General features: G+C 41.1%; 1 protein-coding gene across 3 annotated transcripts in view; it reads right to left on the minus strand.

Moving 5' to 3' along the window:
• The window catches only part of arid1ab (AT-rich interactive domain 1Ab), a 54,962-nt gene extending 34,707 nt beyond the window's left edge, over positions 1-20,255 (minus strand). For 2 of the 3 annotated variants that reach the window (XM_082521349.1, XM_082521348.1), the window contains exon 1: positions 19,137-20,255. In XM_082521349.1, the coding sequence (XP_082377475.1) occupies positions 19,137-20,033 (897 nt within the window). In that variant the 5' untranslated portion in view covers positions 20,034-20,255. The remainder of the gene's footprint in view (positions 1-19,136) is intronic. The other variant, XM_082521350.1, reaches the window with a different exon arrangement.
• Positions 20,256-24,074: the final 3,819 nt, after the last annotated feature.

Raw genomic sequence — 24,074 nt, forward strand, 5'->3', positions numbered from 1 at the left:
ATACACCCGCAGACCTTCCACGGTGTAGACTCCAGATTGTGGGGACAAGCAGTTGTCTCTACCTGACAGGCTTCATGAGTTCAGGGAAATCCACTCTTAAAAAAAAAGTTCAATAAACGCATGATGTTTCAAAAGCTTGAATTGAGCAACTGTTTTTAATCGTCGATGACATTCCTGACCGCAATAATTTGTGATTATGACTTGCCACAATGAGCAGCACGGCATTAACAGATTTATAAACTTTGTTTCTACGTAACGTAACTATTGTAATAATTAACTGCAAAGTCACTGGATCAAAGTCACTGACCTTTTTAGAAATCAGTAAAGCATAAAAAATAACTACTACCTTGAGCCCTATTTTGCGGGCTTTGGCCTTCATATGCGTTAAATCCCGCCCCCCCCCAAAAAAACAACAAAAAAAACACCCATAAATTATAAATCTGCTATCACACAACTGGCAATGTGACAAATTTAATCTGCAATGTAGTCAGTCAATTAGCATTCAATAACCTGTTTGGATAATTAAAGTAGCTGAAGCCAAACTCCAAAAATCCAATGAATCGCCATCATGACCACACAATATGGGTAGGATGTGTCGAAAACCGCGCTCAATATAATCTTATCACATTCATGTTTTGGCTCGATGGGTTTAAATGCATATGGTTTACAGCTCAGCATAAAGATGAGGAACGCAGGGTGTTTGTTTTACCTCTCTGCCTCATTCGATCATGTTAACACATCTGTACTCTGCAGGCTGGGAGATAGCTGTGGCCGGCCTACTGCTCGGCACTTCATTGATCTGTTTACCAGTATTTTCCTTGGATTGCTTAAGTTGTTCACATCGGACATACCATTACACATCCTTCAAATTCCCAGAGAGCTTTTGTAGAGGCCTTTGTAGGTGCGCGAATGTCTGCTTTAACCCAACTAAAGAGTCTACTGCATCTTGTAGACAGAGGCCTGTGAATGCTATACAAGAGTCTGTTTATCGTTCTCTTGCTTACAGAATTAGCACTGCTGCTGCTCCTCAAGTTGAGAATTTTATCAAAACCAAAAAAAAAAAAAAAAGAAAAAAAAAAAAGAATAAAAGTAGAATTATGTTAGCAAAGATTAGCAGTACAAGGTTGAGGGAAAAAATTCCAATAGAGGAGATCTATACATATCATTTGTTAGTTTCTGATCTATTTAAAAGGACACTGGATTTCAAGGTGAAACAGCCATATCTTTAACAGTATGGGCATGGTTGGTGGTTGAATGTTCAAGGCGAAGGACAGAAAGAGAATCGTTTCTGATGTATCACAGGAGAATGTCAGTGGTTTTAGTGGTGAGGTCAAGATGGACACAGCGGAAAGACGATAAGGCACGCAACACTACCGAGCTGAGTGCAAGTGCTTTGAATCCAAGTGCTTTGAAAGACAAATGGCCACAATAAAGGTCTCGCAGAGAAACCTGCCACCTGCCACTTACTGGCAAAATATGGTCCATCTCATGGAATTTATAAAACTACTTTCTTACAGCATACAGTATTAAAAGCTAGATTCTCAATTCCAGTTTTTCAACAAAGGCCACTCTGTGAATGATAAACATTTGAGTCTATTTTAGAACAGCATTTAACACTTTGAACTATTTCCCCTTTCTTGACTAACCAATTGACTTTGTCCGTTAAAATCCCCACAGTGTACAGCAGAGAATTCAAATGTTATGTTTTGACTGAAAAAAATGACATTAAGTTCCAGTTTACTTTCATATACAACAAAGATGCATCCAATATTAAATTCAACAGACTATGCAGAGCTCTCACCAATTTTAACATTTGCTTTTTGGTGTTACCTTGAAAGGGCTTCTAGCATGTTAGCATGACACACCCAAACAAATTACACTGAACATTAAAACACAGCATCTGGGAGAAAAAGAAAAAAAAAAGACCTCAGAGAAACTGTTATATTTATTGTTCGACTTACAAAACCCCCCAAATTAACAGGTAGCACTCTCTTGCTTGATGGCTAACCCTACGAGATGTTAGCAACCTTTAGAAATATATACTCCTGGGTAACAATAGCACTAAATTAGCTTGGTCACATTATAACTCTCTTTTATAATCTGCTTTCCCCATTTAGTGTCATTTACATACACAACACACATACATATACACACACACACACACACACACACACACACACACACACACACACACACACACATATATTTTCTCCTGTAGGATCTGTGTGGTGCCACTGAGAATCAGAGAGCATATCCCTTATATGGTCATGTCACACATCTTCTGTAGCAAGATTATGAGGGGCAGCAAATAAGAAGTTAAATAGAGGCTCATTTCAGACAGAGGAGCAGTAGCGAGGCTCAGCACGAGATAAATGAAGAATTATTTTGATCTGTGAATCATGCAAAGCTATTATGATAGAATCCAAATATAAAAATAAGGTTTAGAAAAGGATCATAATAGATGTCCGTTAATTTTTAACATTTACCATGACCCTGTGAATGCCAGTGGTTTACCTTAGCCACACATAAATAACATAAAAGAGCAAATCAGACAACAAAGAAAAAACATGGTATCTGAAAATAACTCATTCCAATTACAAATAAAATATTCTATGACATTCTATTCTCATGAAATAGACTGCTTGTTATATAACCGGCGAGGTGGTGTGCCCGTCATTGTCCTCAGCATTTAGCCATAAATCAGAGTGTAAAATAAGTTAACATTCATTTTCAGTGGGTATTAAATTTTTAGTATGGCATTATAAAAGTAATGTGACTTGGGGGAAAAAAAAAAGAAGTTCTGTTATGTAGGGGAATTCCCTGACAAACACAGATCAAAAGGTATGTGACAAAGTGTTGCAGCTACCACTTTTTCCTGTCAGGTTGATTTTTCTTTTGTTTTTTTTACACCTTTAGAAAGGTTACTGGCATCTTATCATGCGAAAGATGAAAATATGCCAGTAACCAGTATTCTATGGAAATAATTTGGCATTGCAAAAATGATTAGAACTACATTTCCTCATGAATAATATATAACAGATTTAAATCAATAAAATTTACACTAAAACCAAGGATATCAGTATAAATGCACTCATCAAAATGTATTACAAACCGACTCATCAGAATCAGTTCAAGTCTCTGAGGTGTTTGTTTGGAGGCAGAATCTCACTAAACTCCTGGCACATCGTTCTTGACTCGACGTGACTTAAAGGTTTACAACAAACCTTCCTCACACAGAAGCCTTAACTATGCGTGCTGGATTACGTCTCAAGCCACAACACGGTACTCTTTCCTTTTTCTGCTCAGTCATCTAATCAATTCTGAAGGAAACGCTTCCCCTCTGTTCCATAAAAAAATAAAAAATAAAAAAATAACTACAATTAGCACATGGCTAATCTGCATAGAGGGAAGCCAGAGCACTCTTGGCAGAAGAGGTTGCATGGAGTATATTGTGTCATGATAACAGGGGCTGCTGGTGGATATAGCAACTAGTCAAAAGCGCGTGTGTGACATGGGGTTGGGGAAAGGGATTTGTCAGGCACTGGGGAGGGTGAAGTGGGTGGGGCAAAGCTTGAGTGCAAAGCTGGAGTCTATGGGGCCAAGCAGAGCAGATGGACCGAGGGGGGGGGGGACTGCTGCTAATTTAATCCGCCACACAGCCACATGGCCTTGACTCGGCACACACACACTACTGTTCAGTGTTAAAGCCCTTGGACATGCAAACACACTACAGCAACAACACTTGCTGGCTACGGCCCCTCTCAGACGGTGGCTACGTCATACAAGTCACATCCATAAAGAGAGAGGATATCCTGCTCTTTATCACCAATGTCAAGTCAGAGGCTAAGATTTGTTTCTAAGGGTCCGTCAGGTGAACCTGCGCAGCGAAAACTGACCCCACGTTAATGCCGGCACTCACGTTCACAGTGGGAGCTGCCCAGTGTGACCCGACTTCACTGTTTAAGCTCCGAACACTGTCGCTGTACAAGTGAAGGGTTAAGCACTTTCCTCCACAGTAAGTGACGGTGTTCCTCATCCACTTTCTCTAGTGACATTTTTACAGCTGTGTAAGGAGTCATGCTGGTAACACTTCCCTTTGAACTCACATACAGCAGACAGAGGACCAAGAACCTAGGCTGAATATTAAACCTCTTGTCTTTATTTATGGTATAGCAGCAAAAATTGCCGTTACATCTACCATATTTTCCGCACTATAAGGCGCACTTAAAATCCTCAACAATCGGCAGTGCACCTTATAATCTGGTGCGCCTTATCTATGAATTCTGGCTGTGTTTACTGACCTCGATTTTATGTGGTACACGGCGCTCAAAAATCTGTCAAAAAATGTTTTAGTAGGACTTTGCTAAGCTACGAAGCCGCACCACTGGATGGATTGTCTGAGCATTATGGCTACCGTAGTCAGGAGCCTCGCAACTCATAGTAATCTGGGTCCAAAACTTCGTCCGCGTCAGGTCCCAAAGTCAAACGAACACTGTGTAAATTCTTTCATCTTTAATAAAATGATCAGTATTGCTGCTTTACCAGGTGTAACAATTAAGTTTAACATCCAGGCATCCATGAAAACAGAATTTATTTAATTTAACGGAGTTAGAAGTAAGCAGGAAGTTAGCTCGCTTGTTTCGCTAGTTATCTAAACATGATATATCATGTTCTGACTGAGAGATTTCTGGAAAAAAATAAAATGTACAGCTCTGCTATCACTTCCAACATGAATGAAGACAGAAAACTACACAATAGTGACGTTTGTAGGGTTACTGAAGTTGGATTAGATGGTATATAATGCTGTGCTAGTGATCGCTAGCGACACAGCTATGTTAGCATAACAAAGCGTAACACAGTGAACCTGGAGAATGAACGCTAAATTTTTTCCACTTGATAAAAGTTCCCGATGTTTTATTTTGACAAATGCAATCGCATGGAAAATTGCTGTAAATGGACCAAACTTCAGTAGGGGAGAACAACTGAGGTAATCCAGCCACAATATGAGATTAGTCATTAATGTAAGATAAGAAAACATTTTATTAGTCCCACATGTGAGAAATTTGTTTTGTTACAGCAGAAAGTGGACAGTGCAAAGTTACAAAGCAAAAATTAGAAAAACACTGGAACAACATATACTGTTGTTCCAGTGTTTATAGAGCCGCTACCAGAGAATTCAACATTAATGAATCAATGGTATAGAAGTGGAGGAAGCAAGAGGAATGAGTTGAGTAAAGTTTGACTTATCTGACTGTTTTGTTTCGTTTAATGCCTTATAATCTGGTGCGCCTTACGGTCCAAAAAATACAGTATTATTAGATTTATATCCATTTACACCTGTAGGGATTATTTTATTCTCAATTCACCTACTCATATGTTTATGGGTGTCTTCAATGTGGAAATAATGCTTAAATTAACTATTCCCCCATCTGGAACATGTATAGTTTTTGATTTTGGTGGAAGTCATCCTATCTTTTATGCAAGGGAAAAACCAAAATCATCATAAAATATACCTAAACCGCATATTTCATTAACTCACATCCAAATAAATTTGATGACTTGTTTTAGAATTTCTAGCCTTCATCGCTCCCAGAGTACAAAACTGTTACACGTAAGCAATCCTGTCGCTGGCTAAGCTGCTTGTAGCTGTCCTTGACTGTATTCATTGGCTCCCTGTTACATTCAGAAGCAAATTTAAAGTCATTGTAAATCATCCCAATAGAGCACTTCACTCTCAGACTGTTGGCTTATTTGTGGTTCCTTAAAAGTAGAATGGGAGGCAGAGCCTTCAGCTTTCAGGCCCCTCCTCTGTGGAACCAGCTCCCAGTTTAGATTTAGGAGACAGACACTGTGCACTTTTAAGATTAGACTTAAAACAGATTTTTTTTGTTAAATGATACAAGACAGTGACAAAATAGCACCAAACTTGGAGAGCTGGATTTAAAAAACTTTCCACCTAAAGATTATTTGGAATATAATTTAGCTAGCTGTAATTTTAACCCATTTCCATTCCTACTCTTTATATGTGTCCTAATTACATTAGACCGTGATATGAACTGATCTTGATGTTGTCCATGTTTTGACATCATTTAGCATTTATTCAACTAAGGCTATAGTGATTAGTATAAAGAAAGTCCTTCTTATAAAACCAAAACAACAAAAAAACATTCATATTCTTCAACGTGACATATCAGGAAACGCAACATCCTGAAACCAGAACTCAGGTCTCACATCAGCACAGTACAGACATTTTTTCAAGTAATATAAAAACGCATCAGAAGCTTTATGCCAAAAAAAAAAAAAAAAGTTGCACTACAGCAATGACCAATCATACTGATTCATTTAAATAAATGATGACCAAGACCTGCCCCAGGCTGTAATGTTAGTCCCATTTGGATATCAGTATCTAAGGGCTAATTACATTTTGGGAAACCTTATTAAAAATTCTTATTACCTTAATAATTCATAACATTATTTAAATCGAATTAAAAGACAAGTTTTAAAATTTTCCCAGGGGTGTTAAAAACTGTGTGATCATTATAGTAACTGAACCGAGCACCAAACACAGCAAAGTCCCAACTCCAGCGTAGTAAACAATTGAGATTGCTTGTTCAGAAGAGCTTAAGGAAAGCTTAAGCAAAGCCTACCAATGTGTCCAAATAGTTGTGGAAAAATCTATACCTGTAAGCTACAGTAAGCAAGCTAAGAAGGGGGGCACATTCTCAATTAAACAATTAAGTCTTAGCTTTCCAAATGCATCAACCTCTACTTGGTGCTGACCGCTGCATGACTCTGAATAAAAGCAAGCACGAGGATTGGGCTGGGTAGAGGGGGTGGCAGCCGGCGCCTGCTGGTGCTATCATCCGTACTGAGCAGAGGGAACAGCACCCTACACACCCAGATGTTCACCCAGCTGTTCCAAAGAACTCAAAAGCTGTTCTGGGAGGAGGAGAAGAAGGGAACTCGTGCACTCGGATGACAAAATCTGCTTTCACATCTCTGCGAGATGAAGGAAGAAGTGAAGCTTTTCCAGGGCTATTTAAAGCTTAGAAGAACAACAGAGGCGACAACAGAAAAGTAGGAGCTAGAAGAAAAAAAACAAGGCGCTGCTCTTGCATGAATTAGGGTTGGGTTAAAAGGTATAAAGGAAAGCACTGCTGCTTAAAAGGGACCCTTTGCATTTCTGGGCACTTTTATTTCCAATGACAAGCAGCCATAGGTAGATGTCGCATATATTACAGGTATTCCTGGGTCTGTTAAAATAAGGTTTGATAGCAGAACATTTGTAAAACCTTAAAGACTAGTCGGTTCTTTCTTTAGCTTCCACTTTACTCTGACATTTAACAATCACACAGGGAGAAATAAACTGTGGCGGCAGCACAGACAGCAGTGTCTGCACATGCTGCTGGCTCAGTTAATGGCAATGTAGTTTGACAAAAACAACTTAACTGGAGCTCTACTTTGTAGCTTTTGAACTTTCAATTGCATTTGGGGAACAAATACTCAGATAATAACAACTAAATTGCTCATCATCCCACCAGATCATGAGCTCAGACAACTCAATCTTCCAACAAAAAAATGGGAGATCTGGTAACAACTCAACCTCAAATTTATTTTTTCAAACTACTTCTCTCGAGATCAAGATGAAGCGAGGTATGGATAGATGTCCCCTATGAGCAAGCATGGCAATGGTGGGGAGGAAGAACTCCTGTTTAACAGGAAGAGACAACTGGCAGAACCAAGCTCAGGGAGGGGAAGCCATCTTCTGTGACAGTTTGAGAAATAAGGAGAAATTCCAGACATAATAACAACAGTACAAGTGGTTTGTGTCCATCCACGCATTTTGAAGGGAAGTTTGTTCATATCCGATTTAAACATCCACACTCGAGATGGAAAGAAAAGCTCAAGAGATATGGTTTAAAAACAGGTATAATTTGACATATTTCCAAGCGAAATTATCAAGAAAACCTGTGAATATGGTGTGACTGTCAAATGATGAGTTCATAAAGTTAAAGAACCAGTAGGCACCACTTAAACCCTAGTCATGTGATATTAAAGATAGGGGAATCTGAAACACCTGGCTTTCTGACAGTATGTGTAGAGAAGGCAGGTGAAAACTACAGCAAGGTTGTCAGCAGTTTTATTAATGTTGAAAAGTTTTGAATAATTACTTCCAGTTCCCCTGTCTCAAAGTGGTTTGTGGTTAGATTGCAGAAATATGATCTGTTGCTATAACAATTATTAGACATTTTTATGCTAAAACATATATGTTAATACACCAGGAAATTTGAAGCTAATATGTGTTAAATACAGGAGCTTAATCATGTTTCTGTTAAATGAATACAGCTGGGGTGTTACGTTAAAGCCCAAACTTGGCACTGGGTTTCGTGTGACTGCACTTATCCTGTTACAAAAAAAAAAAAGAAAAAAAAAAAAAAAGCATCAATTCATTAAGTTCAAGACTAAACAAAACATGCTAACGACGTGTCCGTTAAAAGACAATGGCCAATGTGTGTCTGCCATTCTGCTGCGACTGCTTTCAAAGAACTAAAACCATGACTGAATAAGCTGAGCGTTCCATAGTAGGACTTCACTAACCATTGCATGACCAAAGGTAGTTAGAACTATACAGAACCATGATTCTGCACAGTTGACCAAAATGTTACTTGACCATAACTTTAAAAATAAGAAACTCAACTCATCAGTACCAACATCACTGTGGCGACTGGCACATGTGAGCGACTGTTTACTGATGATTAACAACATAGCTGTGAGGTGCTAACTGGTTCCCACACTGTACTGATAGACTCAGTGTGTGTGGCTCTCCAATTAGGTAGATCAGAAAATCTTTCTGTTACCACCCAGTACAAAAAAAGCGTAGGAAAACTCCCTGACCTGTCAGTGCAATGTTAAGGTTTGGTGGTACAAGAGAGTGAACACTGGCTGTGACTCCCAGCTGTCAAACTGTCAGGCCAAACATATATTTCCAGGTGACAGCGGCTGTGTCCCAGGAGTGAGACAAGGTGAGTTTGGATGGGAGATCAGCAGGGCTGAGAGCAAGCCAGTGGAAAGAGTGCAGCATGTGGTGAGAAACAGCAGGCAGCAAACCAGATGTTCAACATGCAACAGTGGCGTAATAGAAAGTAATACATGTATATTGCACCTTTGTTGAAGAACTTATCAACACACTGTTAAACAGAACAAAAGGCATTTTGAAAATGCATTTTTACTTTCAAATCAGGTTTCAAAAAAGCAGAATACTGAACTAATATAAAATACACTAAGCCCACCTTGACTGTGAAACATAGCCAAAACATTTCTTCAATTATAACCTGTGAAACAATTTGAAACCTAATGACACATTAACAATTACACAGCAACCCTTAGAATATTGTTAAAATGTAGTTACAGTGGACACTCATCCTGTAAAGCACACCTGTGTGGCTTGTTGAGTACAGTTCAAGAGTGGCACTGGCACTCTGGTCACACCAACACTTTAACGGGAACGCTCATGGAAGAAAAAGTGGTCTCTGCTCTTCTCTCCTGCTCAGAGATAAGCCACTCGATGGGTTAGCGGGCACAGCAACTCCTCCAATGCTCTGTCAGCATTGGAGGCAAGACAGCGATCGGTTACATCACGTTGCCGAGGCTCAGCAGGCACTGCCGAGAAGGATGCTTATTCAGGCTGACCATTGGAACCCTGGACGACCCATTACGATAAGTGTGTCACTCACTAGTATGCCAAAAATACCCTGGCTGCTGAATGAGGCGAAGCCACTTAAGGACCTGGCTGGGTCACTGGCTGCCTCATGGTTAGAGTCACAACTCTGATGCTGACGTCAGACACTCTGTCAACATAAGGAAAACATGCCTGGTCATAATCTGAATCACAGACGGGTCATTTTAATGAAATAAAAGGGGTTTTGTACTTTACAGCAGGGCTTTCTAGTCTTAAAATAATCTAAACACATACATAAATAAAGCTAGACAGCTGTAAAAAAAACAAAAAAAAAAAACAAAGAAAAAAAACTGTTCTCAACACGCTTCAAAACAAATGAGAGAGAGTAAACTGGAGTGGTGAGACCGTTGGGGTTGTTAATTTGCACTCTCCTGTGGGTAGAATCGCCTCTCACATACACGCTCATGCAAATGTCTAGGTAGAGAGAGAAATATGTCAACGCCTGTTACTGTTCTTTCTACAGCCATGCCACCACAGGTATCACCAAAGCAGCACAATCTTAACAGCAGCCTGGCACATCAGAAATCACCCGCTACACAAGGCAGAAACAACACCGCTAGTAAACTGCTTCTTCTGCTTGTCCCTGTGCAACTTTGCACCTACTGAGCACTGGTTGCTCATCCATGTGCTCAACAAACCATCAACCAAACAGGGTGCTGATACCTGGTACAGGAACCAACTGCGATACTGAACTGGAACGTGGCCTGTTTTTATTGTAAAAGTGTATGATATTTATTTTATGTCAAGCAACAACAAGTACCTTACTTTTAATAGCATCATTTTGAACTTTAAACAGAGTCTAAGTCAGACTCCAGCAGTAAGAACTGTTCTGATGTCAGTCACTGCTAAGGTTGTTGCTACTGATTATGTGCACTGTCAATTAAACTGTTAAGTAGATTACTTTATAATCTCTTGTGTCAAAGAGCAGTAAAGCTTGCCTCTTACATTTCCAGACACAAAAGTGACATTTAAGTTTTATCTCACCGACAGTCCAGAGGGGATTCACTTCAAGGCTGCCAACTAATCAGTTATTTCCTCTATCAGACACTTCATCTTTTCATCTACAAACTCTTAAAAACTGTCAAACATAGCCGCTTTGTCATAGTCCAAAACCCAAAAATTGTAGTTGTTAACATGAAAGACTAATAATGTGAAAAAACAGAAATGTGGAACCAGTTGCTTAAAAAAAATACTTTATCTAGCAGTATTGTGTGCATGTCAAAGTATCCAGCAGTGACTCTCTGAAAACATACCTAGACATTACAATTACAAAGCAGTTACACAGTCTGCAACATATACTCCCTATGATCAGTTATTGATTTGAGAATGAGCAATATGCCCTCTGTTTGTTTGCTTGTTTTCACCAAAGACTCAGATCAGATCTCCTTTCCTTCATTGGGAGTTATTTCAGATCTTATTGTGGTCAAAGATAGATTAAGCTTAGTATGCATTTTTTGAAGTGCACAAAGACAGAGTGAGAAAGAAACACCCAGTGCTACCTAGAATTCTGGAGGTTTGCTAACGAGTTCTTTTCCAACACTACTTTACAGTATATTGATCTTTGTCAGAGCGATCAAGGTTCACTAACCTATAAAAGTTAACAAATTACTGTTGTTGTTGTTTTAATTTTACTATAAACTGAATTTTCCATATAACAAAATATGCTTTGTAGCAAGACTGAAAGTCAGACTCACACAAAATTAGAAATTGCAGGTCACACAATAAAAAAAGAAAATGACTGTACTAACATCTGAAAAGTTCAACCAACTGTATTCGTTGAAAAAAGATAAATGATCATTAATTAGAACAGTTAATACTACTTTCTAACTAATCTGTTAAAGGCAGAAAATCTTTTTTTCTCATTTGCTTCTGATGTTGTAGCTTTTTATTACCTCACTGTTACACATTTATTTTCTATCAATTACTAACAGAATTTTTTCCCCTCAAACATGGGGCTTTCACAGGAATTGTCATTTCCACAGCTTTGCTTTTATTGACAGCAACGAAAAAAAAAAAAAAAAAAAAAAAAAAAAACACCCTGTGAATATCACATTAGGCAAAACAGAAAGCGAGGTAATGACCAGCGGGCACAATTACACCTCCAGCTCACATCACGGCCGAGTTCCACAAAGGAAATGAAGGTAGAAAGATCAGCAGCATCTTGTGCCCTTATATTCCTTTCCCCCCTGCTTTATAGATGAGCCATTGGCTTTTTCCCCCCTTTGCGGAGATCAAAGGTGAAAGCTGCATGAAAGCTGGGAGGAAGCATCATTCTCTACCACAGAGTATCAACAACTGCACCCATTTAAAGGTTAACCACTTTATTCCATAAAAACACACACACCATACGTCATGTAAATGAAGTCTATAGTCCCACACAGGCCCACAGAAGGATATTACTATGCTAATCCGAAGCATTTTTAGAAGGTAAATGTCAAAAGAAATGAATTACCTTTACATTCCAGCATGCCCTGATGCAATAGCCCAAGCCTGACATTTGTCCACGAGGAGCTTGTTTTTCCCAATGTATTTTCAATTGCAACAAAGAGGATACAATTATTCAGATCGAGTCATTTCCACCATGACAGTGTCTGTATTAACCTTTTGAGTCACTAAACCAAAGACTCCCAACACAAACTGTTTTAGAGACAACTTGAAATCAATAAAGTTTGGGAGATGCCGGTGGAACAGCAAGAAGCTGAGGAAAAACAAAAAAAAGAACAACAAAAATACACTGAGCTGGACCACACAGCTGTGTGCTGTGGCTGAGAGAGAGAAAAAAAAGAGCGATGTTAGTAAAAAAAGACGGATGGCTGGTGACACGTGGAGTAAGAGCAGGTCAGAGGATCCTGAGGCAGTGGCAGACACACAAACACACAACAACCACGTAACTGCTGCACTTTACACAGAAATACACACAGCTGTCAGGGGCAGACGAAGATCATTCACAAAACACCACCACCACCCCTTCCCCCGGGTATCACTGACACCGTTTCTCCCTCACTCACACACACACACACACACACACACACACACACACACAAATACAGTTGCCAGGAGGCAGCATGCTGTCCATGAGGCCTGTGGAGAATCATTACTCAGCAGAGCAGACTAAAGAGCCGAGAGTGAACTTCCTTTTCGAATGCTCAGTGTTCCTCTTCTCCACGGCACCAAGCCCTATTAAACAGGGGTCCAAACCGTAGTGGGAAGTTGCGCTGTGTGTTTTCTTAGAACTGGGAGTTGTGTTTAGTGAACAGGAACAAAACAGAAACTGCTGGCCCAGCTGTCAAAGACCAGCATTAGGCTCTCAAGTGACTGAATAACGGTAGATAGTGTGCTATACAGTGATGTGTATAAACAGTCTGTATCTCAGTAGTGGTACTCCTGTCAATGACTAAACTGAGGCAACTATGCACGCTTAATTTTAGGAGAGATAATTTTGCACAGATTCAAGAGGCTGGACCCAAAAAAGCTGGCAAAGACTGAAATTTAACTAGTCACTGACGCTATGGAAATATTCTCTTATCTTCACTTATTTTCTAATTCGATTTTTAAGTGGAAAAAATAAACTAAAAAAATAACTCAAACCAAATGCAAATTAGAATTTTCTCAGCAGCAAACAATGTCATTACAAATTCCCACGCTCTCAAACAGTACCTACAAAAATAATAATAACAATAATAACAATAAATCCAAGTTAATCTACAACTTTGTTTATTGTGCTTTGTCATTATTGGTTAATTAAATAAACTAATAAATGTGTAATTGTGGCCTTACCCGTGCAAAAGGGAAACTTTTTGAACATCTCTGGTGATGGTGGTGGTGGGAGGTGGGGGACACACCTGGCGTTACACCATTCCAAACAAAGAAGCAAAAAAAACAAAAAAACAAAACCCCACTACAATCCACTTCAGAGTATTTGTTTGTGTGCAAGGTGTTATGGAAACCCATAATATGAGCCCTTATCCACCATTCAATTAACGCATTAACTCATCTTGAGCAGGTGGCCCAAGGCAGGTGAGTGGCTTGTTGAAAAACACAACAACAAAAAAAAAAACAAAAAAAAAAAAACAACAGCTGCTGAATTATTACCAGAGCCACCAATTAAAAGGCTGATCGTGCCACTGCTCATGACAGAAGAGCTGAAGCCTTTAATAAACTCTGCTGAAATGTAGTCGGCAGCACTTCAGCCGAGGGTAGCCTGTGAAAAACTGACCTGAACTTTGGTCTACTGACTGCCACATCAAACTCTGCAGTCAGACATCAAACATACAATCTCCCTGACTAAACATAACAAGCATGTAGCAGTGGCCTCATGTGACATATCTTTGCTATGATTTGAAAACAGTCTGGGTCCCACACGTGTTTATTTGCCCTTAGTGAAAGGTCCTGTCCTCCACACACCATGTCTTAGATCATATCCATTAAGGTAATGTGTTCTCTGCACCTGGACCACTGACATCAAGACAAACTCTTGTAGAGTTAAAGTTACTGTGAGTCTGCTCAATTCAGTTACACTAATGATAGTTTGTCAAAACCCTTTTGCCTTCTGCTAAAATACAGTCATTGCTACCTTTACATTTGCTTAACAACCAAAAAATGTTCAATTATCCTCCAGCTTTCCAGCAAAACCTTGAATTCTTTTGCAAGGAATTGCTCTGAAGGCTCATTAGCCCATTGGAAAAGCATCCACGGATTTAAATCCAATGAAGGAAAAGTATTGGATTAGACATCAGTCTTCCTGTGGAAGAAATTGAGAAAATACAAGGCTAAAAGGACATAAACACAAACAAAGCTAATGCATTCTCAAGCTAAATCATTCTATTAACAAATTTTAGCTCATTATAACTTCTGTTTGCATATTTTAACGATAATTCACTGCTTTCACTGGGGGTGACTGCTATCAAAGAACACTTAGCAATCCATGTGCAGTATTTTTTAAACCCATTTTCACACTGCAGGTCTTAATGCTCAATTCCAATTTTTTGATCAAATATGATTTTTTTGTCTGCTTGTTGACACTACAAACAAAATGTGACAACAAACGCGCTCTAGTGTGAACCCTCAAAGCGGCCTGCATGCGCAAAAGAAGACGTCGCACACAACGCGCTCTGTTTAGATCCAGACTAAACAGTATTGTTTGACTGATGGCCCTTAATATAAAGACTTGTTTTGGACTTTACGTTTCCAAATTTTGCTTTAAGTTATAAAGTTATTTTGTTATTTGCATATGGCCTAATAATTATCCTTATTGCTGTTTTGAGAGGAGCGGTGCTTCAAAGGATAGTTGCAGATTTCTGTCAGAGTCTGCAGATTATACAGTACAAATAAAATGTTCACGTTTCTTCAACGTTATCTTCCCAACAGTTTCACTGGATGGCCAGGAAGCGTTCACAATGTCTTCTCCGGAGCTGATAATTGGCGTCTGTCTTGTGTCAGTGACGTAAAAGATGGATTTAATGCGACATGACCGTTCAAACAGCAGTCACTTTCTAAAACATCAGATATGTATCTGATTCAGTACCACATACGAAAGTGACCCAGATCGGATTTGAAAATATCGGATTTGTGCCGTTCACACTGTCATACCATGATCGGATATGGGTCGCATAGGGTCAAAAAAGTCGGATTTGATGCACTTTCGCCTGCAGTGTGAACGTAGCCTTAGAGTTTGACACCCACTGGGAATTAATTGCAGCATTTCACATACACTTAGCTGTAGAGGCACATCATAGTATCTCATTTTGAAAGTTCACCTACTGCTAACCAACAAGCACTGACCAGTACCATTTCCTGGCTGGACAGTTTGCTAAGGTCACTGCTATTTAGCTGTCAAATTAGTGCAGTAGAGGCACCTGCATCACAGGTTCACACTAAAGTGACTGTCCAGCATTCAACACACCTCCAGAGCAGAACAAGGACCACTGAGACTTACTGGAGAGGCAGCTGAGCATATCAGGCAGTGTTTCCCTCAACTGCAGATTGCAAAGGAAGATCTACTGATGCTGGCTTAGTGGGCTAAGCATGGTGGAACATGAACCAGTTCTCCACGAACTCCAGGGTCTGGTTAGAGTTGCCCTCTAGCTTATGGTGGTTCTATAGAGCAAAACAAGAACTACAGCTGGTGTGGTTTAAGACTGTGGAGTTCTGTCAAACTACAGGATGTGACACTGCAAACAGCGGACCGACATCGAGGACCAGCACAGCAGGCACCTAACCACCCTACCCAAGGGTGACTCTAGTCACTAACATTAAAAAGAATGGATAAAGTAATAAAAAGATGCACTAGGGCACCCTACATTTGGGCAGCTTGCCCAAGTATAGTCTATGTGTGGGAAACACTGCAATAACAAGGTACTTGGCAATTAAAATATTTACAGCTGAGCACCTTCTATAGCGTATTTAATAATTAATTAAAGCTCCCCCACAAATATCATTTGAATCTGTTAAAGATGTTGTGCTAACAATCTATCACCGACCACAAACATAGCAACAAATTCCAAGAAAGGTGGCAGGGCATTTCTTTGACACATTATAGAAAATATAAAAAAGGGTTATTTGAAGTTCATAACTCTCAATCTGACACCCTGAGTACTACGCAAACCTGATGAATGCTCAGTTTAGAAATGAAAGAAATGCCATTTAGACACACTGACACTTAGAAAAATGTGCAAGGTTTTCTAAAATATATTCAACTGAAAAGAAATAAAACGAGATAGGATTCAGATGTGCACTATTTAATATATATGCAATGTCAGGAACGTAATCTGCATGTATCTAACTACCGACATCCAATATTTAAGCAAGTGATGTAAATATGGCAACTCTACAGCAATAAAGGCTGGACCCTGCTCAAATTGAACTCATCCACCCTGACAGCAGCAATTCCCAGTTTGCCTAAATTTAATGCCGTCCCCGGGCACAGACACTATTCCACATGCTGGAGGTGACAAACTGAAAGTAAAAAGGAGCATCCTAACTTTCCTGGAAACAGCAGCGAGGGGCCCTCCGGAGAAAGATGGGCGCACTCAGCGCGACACCCCTCATCCGTCCTGGAATATGTGGGGGTTTTTTTGTATAAAGCGACGGCAATAAGCAAACACGGCCCGTGTCCAATTGCTGCGGAATATCTGGGTGTTTGTTCTAAAACACACTGAACCGAGCACTTCTGCAGCCACTCTACAACTGTGCACCATCCGGCTCTAAGTGCAGGCAATTTAACTTGTTGTGGATGCAGCGAAAGTGGCAATCAAAATGTGTGAAAAGCTGTCGCCTTAAAAGTTTAAAGCAACAAGTGGTGGGTTCACCTCTCTGGATGAAAAGTCTGATGAAACATCTTTTGGTGGGAAATAAAAACAAACAGCCCATCTATCACTTTTCATTTACAAAAGCCACGTGCAAAATGTTTTGAGAAAACGGACACTGAAAGTAAATGAGAATACAGAAGAGATATAAAAATGTTGTTTTTAAGCAAATGTCAAATAAAGAGTTTAATTTTATGCCTCCCGCAATCCTGTATGTACACAGATAAAGCATCCCTCTGTGGCCTATATATGTTTAATTAATTAAGCCAAAACCCACAAAATATTCTCAAATGCATCCAACTCTACCTACCTACATTGCCTATGACACATAACTGTAGCATAAAACACTACACAAGGGGCCGTTATCTCTTAAGAGAAAGATGTAGGTAAGCACTGTTGACATACTCTGCCTGTGGAAGTAAATTAGGCTACCTGCCGGGAAGAAGAAGAAGAAAAAAAAAGCTGTGACACTTGGCTGACACCTTGCTTGCTTGTAAACACAACTGCAGCCAGGCAGGCTCCATCACGTGGCCACAAGACTTTCAGGGCCACACCAGTCTCCTCAACTCCTGATCTGGAAACAGCACAGAACACAGTTGTAGGAGAGGGGCTATATGACCACACCTACTCTCTCTGCTGTTCTGGAGTCAGTTGACTTGAAGGAGCAGTGCACGCTGTGTACCCCCCTCCCCCCACAAGCAAAAATGGGAAAAAATGAAGAAAAAAACCCCCCAAACTTTACATGCCAGGTCAATAACAGCAAAGCAGTGACTGAGCACGTGTCAGGTTAATCACACAAATAAAAACAACGGTGACTCCACATCACTACATCATCATGCAAATTACTGCAGTGGGAGGAACTGAGCAAACTGTATTCTCAAAATGCTTTCACAAATAAAATGCAACCAAATCATAGGTTAGCATTTACAGATAAATAAGTAGTCTTTGGGTTTTAGATTTCTGTTGATATCACTAGAATAATAAATATGTTTTTACAATTCTTTTTAATTACACGACCATATAGCTGCATTCAAAATCGCTCAAAATGATAATAAATACAACAAAAAAATCAAAAAAGAGAGGCAGGGACTATGTTTTCTTTACGCAGTGGAGGAACACTGGGCAGAGGGGGCTGTTTTTCTGCAGCCTTCCATTAGATGCAATTATAAATGGCCGAGAGCAGAGGGATGGGGGAGCCAATCAGATCTCGGCTCGCATGTCAACCTAAGACCAACTGTCTCCTGGCTCTGACAGCAGGATTTTACCTCCATAATTCAAATCCCAAAGCAAAGGCAATCTGCACTTTGCCAACTCCGAGCGCCGGGGCCGTGTTTACAGGCGGCACATGGAGGAAAGAGGCAGAGAAAAAAAGACAGCGAACCGAGTCGAACCGATCCCGCAATGAATGAAAACCCTCAAGTCGAGACAATCAATCGCGGTCACAATCACACTTTGATCCGAGTAAACACTTTATCGGGATGGAATTGTTGCCATTCTCCCGACTCTGAGACACATCTCTACTCCGGCCTGCAGCGGCTTTTTAACAGACACAGCGCTCTTTTTCTTAATGATTATGCAAATATTATTTAACGGCTATCGCTGTCATTTGCATCTTGTTTATCGCCTCGACAGCCACTGACACAACTTTTGATAGCACCGGAGGGAGCTCGGCACCGAACAGAACCGGACTCGCTGCGGATTCTCGCAGAAATGACAGCGGTTACAGCACTGACAGCGAGGCTAGAGCAATACCGCGAACAAATATCACCTCATCTCCCTGCACACACGCACACACTTTCTCCCCGCTAACTCTTGTTCTACTTAGTCTAACTCTTGCCCTGTACCAAGCAGGGACACACACCGATACCCACGTCTCGGAAAGTTGTTTCTGACGGAATATGCGGCTTCTTTCTCTGTCTAAACACTATTGCAGGGGTGGTATTGGGAGAGAGAGAGAGAGGCAGCCATTTTAGAGCTCTTGCTACATAGACAATGGCTGGTCCAATGCAATATTCAACTCTACAGTGCTTTTTCTCAGCGACTGAGAGACTTTAAGTCAGCCAAAGTGTGTCAGTGCAGTGAGTGAAGTTTACCTGATTTCTGTTTGGAGGTTGTCCAGTGTTTCCCGGGCTCATGGGAGGCGGATGGTGGGTCCTTTGTTGCCAAGCCGGATGAACCCCACCATACTGACTGCTGCCCATATCCCCTGGTCCCTTGTTGGCCCCCTCCTGATTGTTATAGTCTCCTTGGGGATAATTCGGGTAGCTCCTGGTAGGGCTGGGGGATGTCAAAAGCTGATTTAAAGTTGGCGTAGACGTAGGTTGTTGGTTTCCCATGTTATATCTCTGATTATTATAAGAGGCAGCCATAGCTGTGGTTCCTCCTGCTGGCTGTTGCTTGCCTGGCTGCCCCCCAGCCGGAGGCTGGTTGTTACGCGGGGAATTCATGGCCCCGTATCCCGGGCCCTGGTAAGAAGTCCTGTTCTGGAACGGGCTGTAGTTGTTGTAATGGTTGGGGTAGCCGTGTTCGTGTGAATTAGGGGGGTAAGAGTCCATCATGCCCGGCCCCGATGCAGCTGCCATGCCAGGGCTTTGTTGTCCGCCATGTTGATGAAAAGGGGCCCGGGTGTAGTGCTGGTTGTAACCGTAAGGAGGTGGAGGAAAGGGGCCCGGGTGGTGGTGTCCCATCCCGGGATGGTTATTCCCTTCGGGCCCGCCTGTATCATTCTGATTACTGCTATTATTATTTACCCTGGGTAAATTCCCGTTGCCGTTCTTCATGTCAGGATCCCCTCCTCCCCCAGCATTTCCAGCATCGGTCCCGTCCTGCAGCTCCTTCTGCCCAGGAGATCCGCCGTCAGGTCCCGGTTCCTTATTTTCATGCTGTTTCTCTCCCGGTACCGACTCCTCCTGTGTGTCCCGATCCGGCTTTTTTAGTTCGGATGGCGGGCTAGTGTTGAGAGTGGCGACGCTAGCGACCTGAGCGGCCATGATATCCCTCTCTCTCTCTCCCCCACTCTTTCTCTGCCTCTCTCTCAGCACGGCGACTCACACACAATCAAACTTCGAATAACCATTGAATATAAATACAAGTATATTTATAACAACGTACCCGTTGTCCCGGTTCATTCCCCCCTTTTCCCTCCGCCCGGACCGGTATCCGGTAATCCACCGCGACTCCGTTTAAAGTTAAAACAGAGAGGGGAAAGTTTGTGAAAGAAAAAATGTATAAATACAGAGCCAGGGAAGTGAATTTAACCGACACAAGTGAGTGTGTGTGTGTTGGAGGGGGGCCTTCTGTTACAGAACGAGAGCGCGAGCTAGAAATCAACCAAACCAGCACGAGGCTCCGCGAGATACAGCCATCTTACCGACATGTCGCGAGAAAATAAAAACCCGGAGCGGAATCTACAGCAACTGGATTCGGACTGCTTGTTCCCTGTTGTTTATACACAAGGAGAGCCGTTATTGAAGGTCTAATACGCTTTGAACTGAGCGCATACATAAAACCGTCGACGTATTCGAGAAGCGGTGTTTGTTAGCATAAAGTGCCAGCCGTACAGAGGGTAATTAAATGACGCAAATTAATAAAAAGCTAATGTCTCCTGGAGAGATGTTTATTTAGAAAATAAGTTACACTAATTCTCTGTGCTGTCTTTCATTTTAAATAGGAATTAATCAATATGCGTTATAATATAATACATAATATAATCCTAGTAAATAAAACACGATTTTAGTTGTATGCTTTTATACTGGGGATACTACCTACTAAGATACACGTAACTTTACAAAGTAGATGTTGAATAGCTCTGTTTGTCGTTACAAATAACCAGAATTTCCCACATTTCATTTTTACTTCAAATATCTTTCAAATAGCCACGTGCTTGGTGCTCATGGTCTTTCCTTATATATCTCACTGCTAAATACTGACTGTTTTGTGTTATCAAAACACTTCTGCCGTCCCTTCTTTTGCCATACTATTTTTTTTTATTTCAGCCACGACTGTGCAGTTCGTGCTTAAGCTGTGAGCGCTTCTGTTACATTCATTTGTGGGTTTCTATCAGCTGGTGAAAGGGGTGGAACAAAATAGGCTACAATGTCATCTTCTATAAGAGTGTGCTAATGGGTGGAAGTGACTGCTTCCATGTGTCTACAACAGCACAAGCGGAGGAAAGCATGAAATTACAACCTGTGCATGTTTGTGGCGCATGTGTGTGTTTGAGAGAGCGCGCGCGAGAGAGAGGGAGCAGAAAAGGAAGAAGAATGGGGGATGGACTGAGCCAGTCTCAGACCAGGAAGTGGAGATAGAAAATGAGAAACAGCGATGGTGGGAAAAGTGACAGGGCCGCTGAATATTTGAACATATCATGTAGGAGTCGAGGCTCACTCCAGCACACAGTGGACAGGACATATTTGGAGAAAGCATGAAGTAGCCCTATACAATTAACAGGAACAGACACCCTAAGTCTCTCCACCACTCTCTCTCTCTCCCCACCCCCTTTTTCTTCGTGTTCTCTGCCTGCCTGCCTCGCGCTCTCCTAGCAGCAGCATCAGCCCTCGTGCTGCTTTCAAGTGCTGTCGGAATTTTCCTAATCAACGTCACCTAGTCTAATATTAAAGACTTATAGGGAGTGAAAAATTAAGTAAATATGAAAGAGAGTATAAAATGTTTTAACATCTTAATTGCCATAAGCTAAGGTTGTCTAGAGTGCGGTCAGAGTGCCAAATCTCCTTTATAAATACAACAAAAATGTCAGGGGAGTGAAAGGAGCACTTTAGATTCTGTTCTAATAGGTCTAAGGTGACATTAGCTACTTTACAGGAAACAAGTGTCGAATTCATTAGATTTAAAAACAAACAAACAAACAAACAAACAAACAAAACAGCAAAGCAAAGATTTTAAAGCAAAGGCGTACGCACACGTCACAAGCTAAAAGAAAAAAATATTGGTTTACTCTCCAGACAACAACAAGTAATAACCAAAATTGAGGAAACTCAACATTTTATAATGTTTTTCATTGTTTCACACGAAACGACACCTTCCTTCTATACTTTAAGGAACGTAGCGCACATTAACGTAAATAACGTACTTAACCGCATTGCACGTGCTTTTTGCTTTGAATGTAAAAACCAGACAACACAGTATTTTCGTTTTCATATAATCAAATAACACGCAATGCTCACTACTTTAAGTGAAAAGGCTGTGAAAAAATAACGTTCACTTCCGAGCTGTAGCGCCTGAACGCTGCGACACTGTGCATTCGCAGCGTTCACGTGGAGCACGTGAAGGCAGCACTGCCGCTTGCAAAAGCAGCAGAACTTTGCTATGTGAATGTGGGGGATGGGAAGCAGCAGCGCCCTGCTCTGCTCAGCCCTTTCTCTCTACAATGCGGGGCTTTCTGCTCATATTGCTCACACTATCTGTGCAGAAGTAGACCATGTTTTCTTCCTGAAGTTTTGCTAAGAAATCAACAAACATATCCACATGTATTTCAAAGCTGCAAAGACAGCTTTTGTATGTTTAATAAAGGAGAGAAGGCAGGGTGGAGGGGGTCAGCTCAGCTGCTGTCTGCTTATATAGGCTAAGGGAGGAGTGTGTGTGCTGTGTGTGTGTGTGTGTGTGTGTGTGTGTGTGTGTGTGTGTGTGTGTGTGTGTGTTAGCAGAGAGCGCAGATAGAAGGCTGTAAGGGAGGAGGGGGGTAGGGAGCTTCTTTTTCTTTTTAGCATAAACTTGCTGTTTATTATAAGTCTCTCTTCTCTCTTTCATATATATATATCATATATATATATTTCATATATATATTTTAAAGCGCACTGCAATCTGCTTTCTATGCTGCATGTTCTCAGTTCTATTTTAGAAGAGGCTTCAAAATATGCTCCATTTATCTGGGTTCACCTTGAAAAATATTTATCTGTTTTTTCAGCCGCCTGTGTGGCTGCAAAGTGACTTAAAAGCCCTGAGATCATATGGTATGTTAAATCTCTGTGGGAGAGCAACAACATGATGCTAAAGACCTCCTGTGCAGCAGAGAGTGCCATGCATTTATTTATGTGATTCTTGTTTTACAAGGATATGGTTTTCTTTAAAATGCCACGCTGCCTGTTCGGACAAGCTCAGCGGCAGCAGGCACGAGGACCTCCTTTAGCACCGAATTAATAGGGACAGGATGAAACTTCGAAAGCAGAGTTTCTTTCTATGAAGTGCTGGAGCTGAATCAGACAACAGCCACCTACAGTAATTGATACTGCTGCTCGTATACAGTCGCTGTACTATAACTGTTGCCTCCCACAGATGACTTGTTGAAAAAGTGTTACCATGAAAACTTACTACTCGCTAATTCGCTGTCATAATCTGGCTTGGCACACGCAGGAAAAGATTCATACTACCTACACAGTTTTGATCCCTGTGTCTTTTGTCAAATTTACAATTATTTTACCAAAGATGAAAAAACAATGAAGGCCTGCAAGCTGTTTCACCTGGACTGCGATTTGTGTCTTTGCTCTGACCATTGATAATGCCTGCTCTGGGAGAGCCAGAAGGGATTGGAGGGGGGGTCATGTGGCATTCCGCTCTCCTCGCTACATCCCCACCACCCCCCACGCTCCCCTCATGTGTCCCAGGACGATGATTTAAGAGTGTTTACTTGTGCTTCGCCACCGCCTCCCTGCAAGGATGAGCTTGATGCATCACCTTCGGCCCTGGTGCCATGGCTTCCCTGGCCGTCACCAGGGCAGCAGCTTGGACTTCATCCAGCCCCCCCCCCCTTTTTTGTTTTCTTATCAGAGGTTGATCATAAGAAGGGAAAAAGAAAGAAAACAGCAGCTGCATTTAGAGCCGCAAAAATTTGCTGGGTGTTCGTTATTCATATCGTCATATCTGGTTTTTCAATACAACACAGTCATTTCGCTGGACTGGCTGGGGCCATAAATGTTTTACAAACTCAACAAAGCCAAAAATATTCAATTTCTGTTCAGTTATGTAGGCCTTTGATATTCTTAAATATGCATTTTTAATAGAGCAACTTTGTTCAC

Source organism: Aulonocara stuartgranti (assembly GCF_965226115.1).
Source record: "Aulonocara stuartgranti genome assembly, chromosome: 22".
NCBI lineage: Eukaryota > Metazoa > Chordata > Actinopteri > Cichliformes > Cichlidae > Aulonocara > Aulonocara stuartgranti.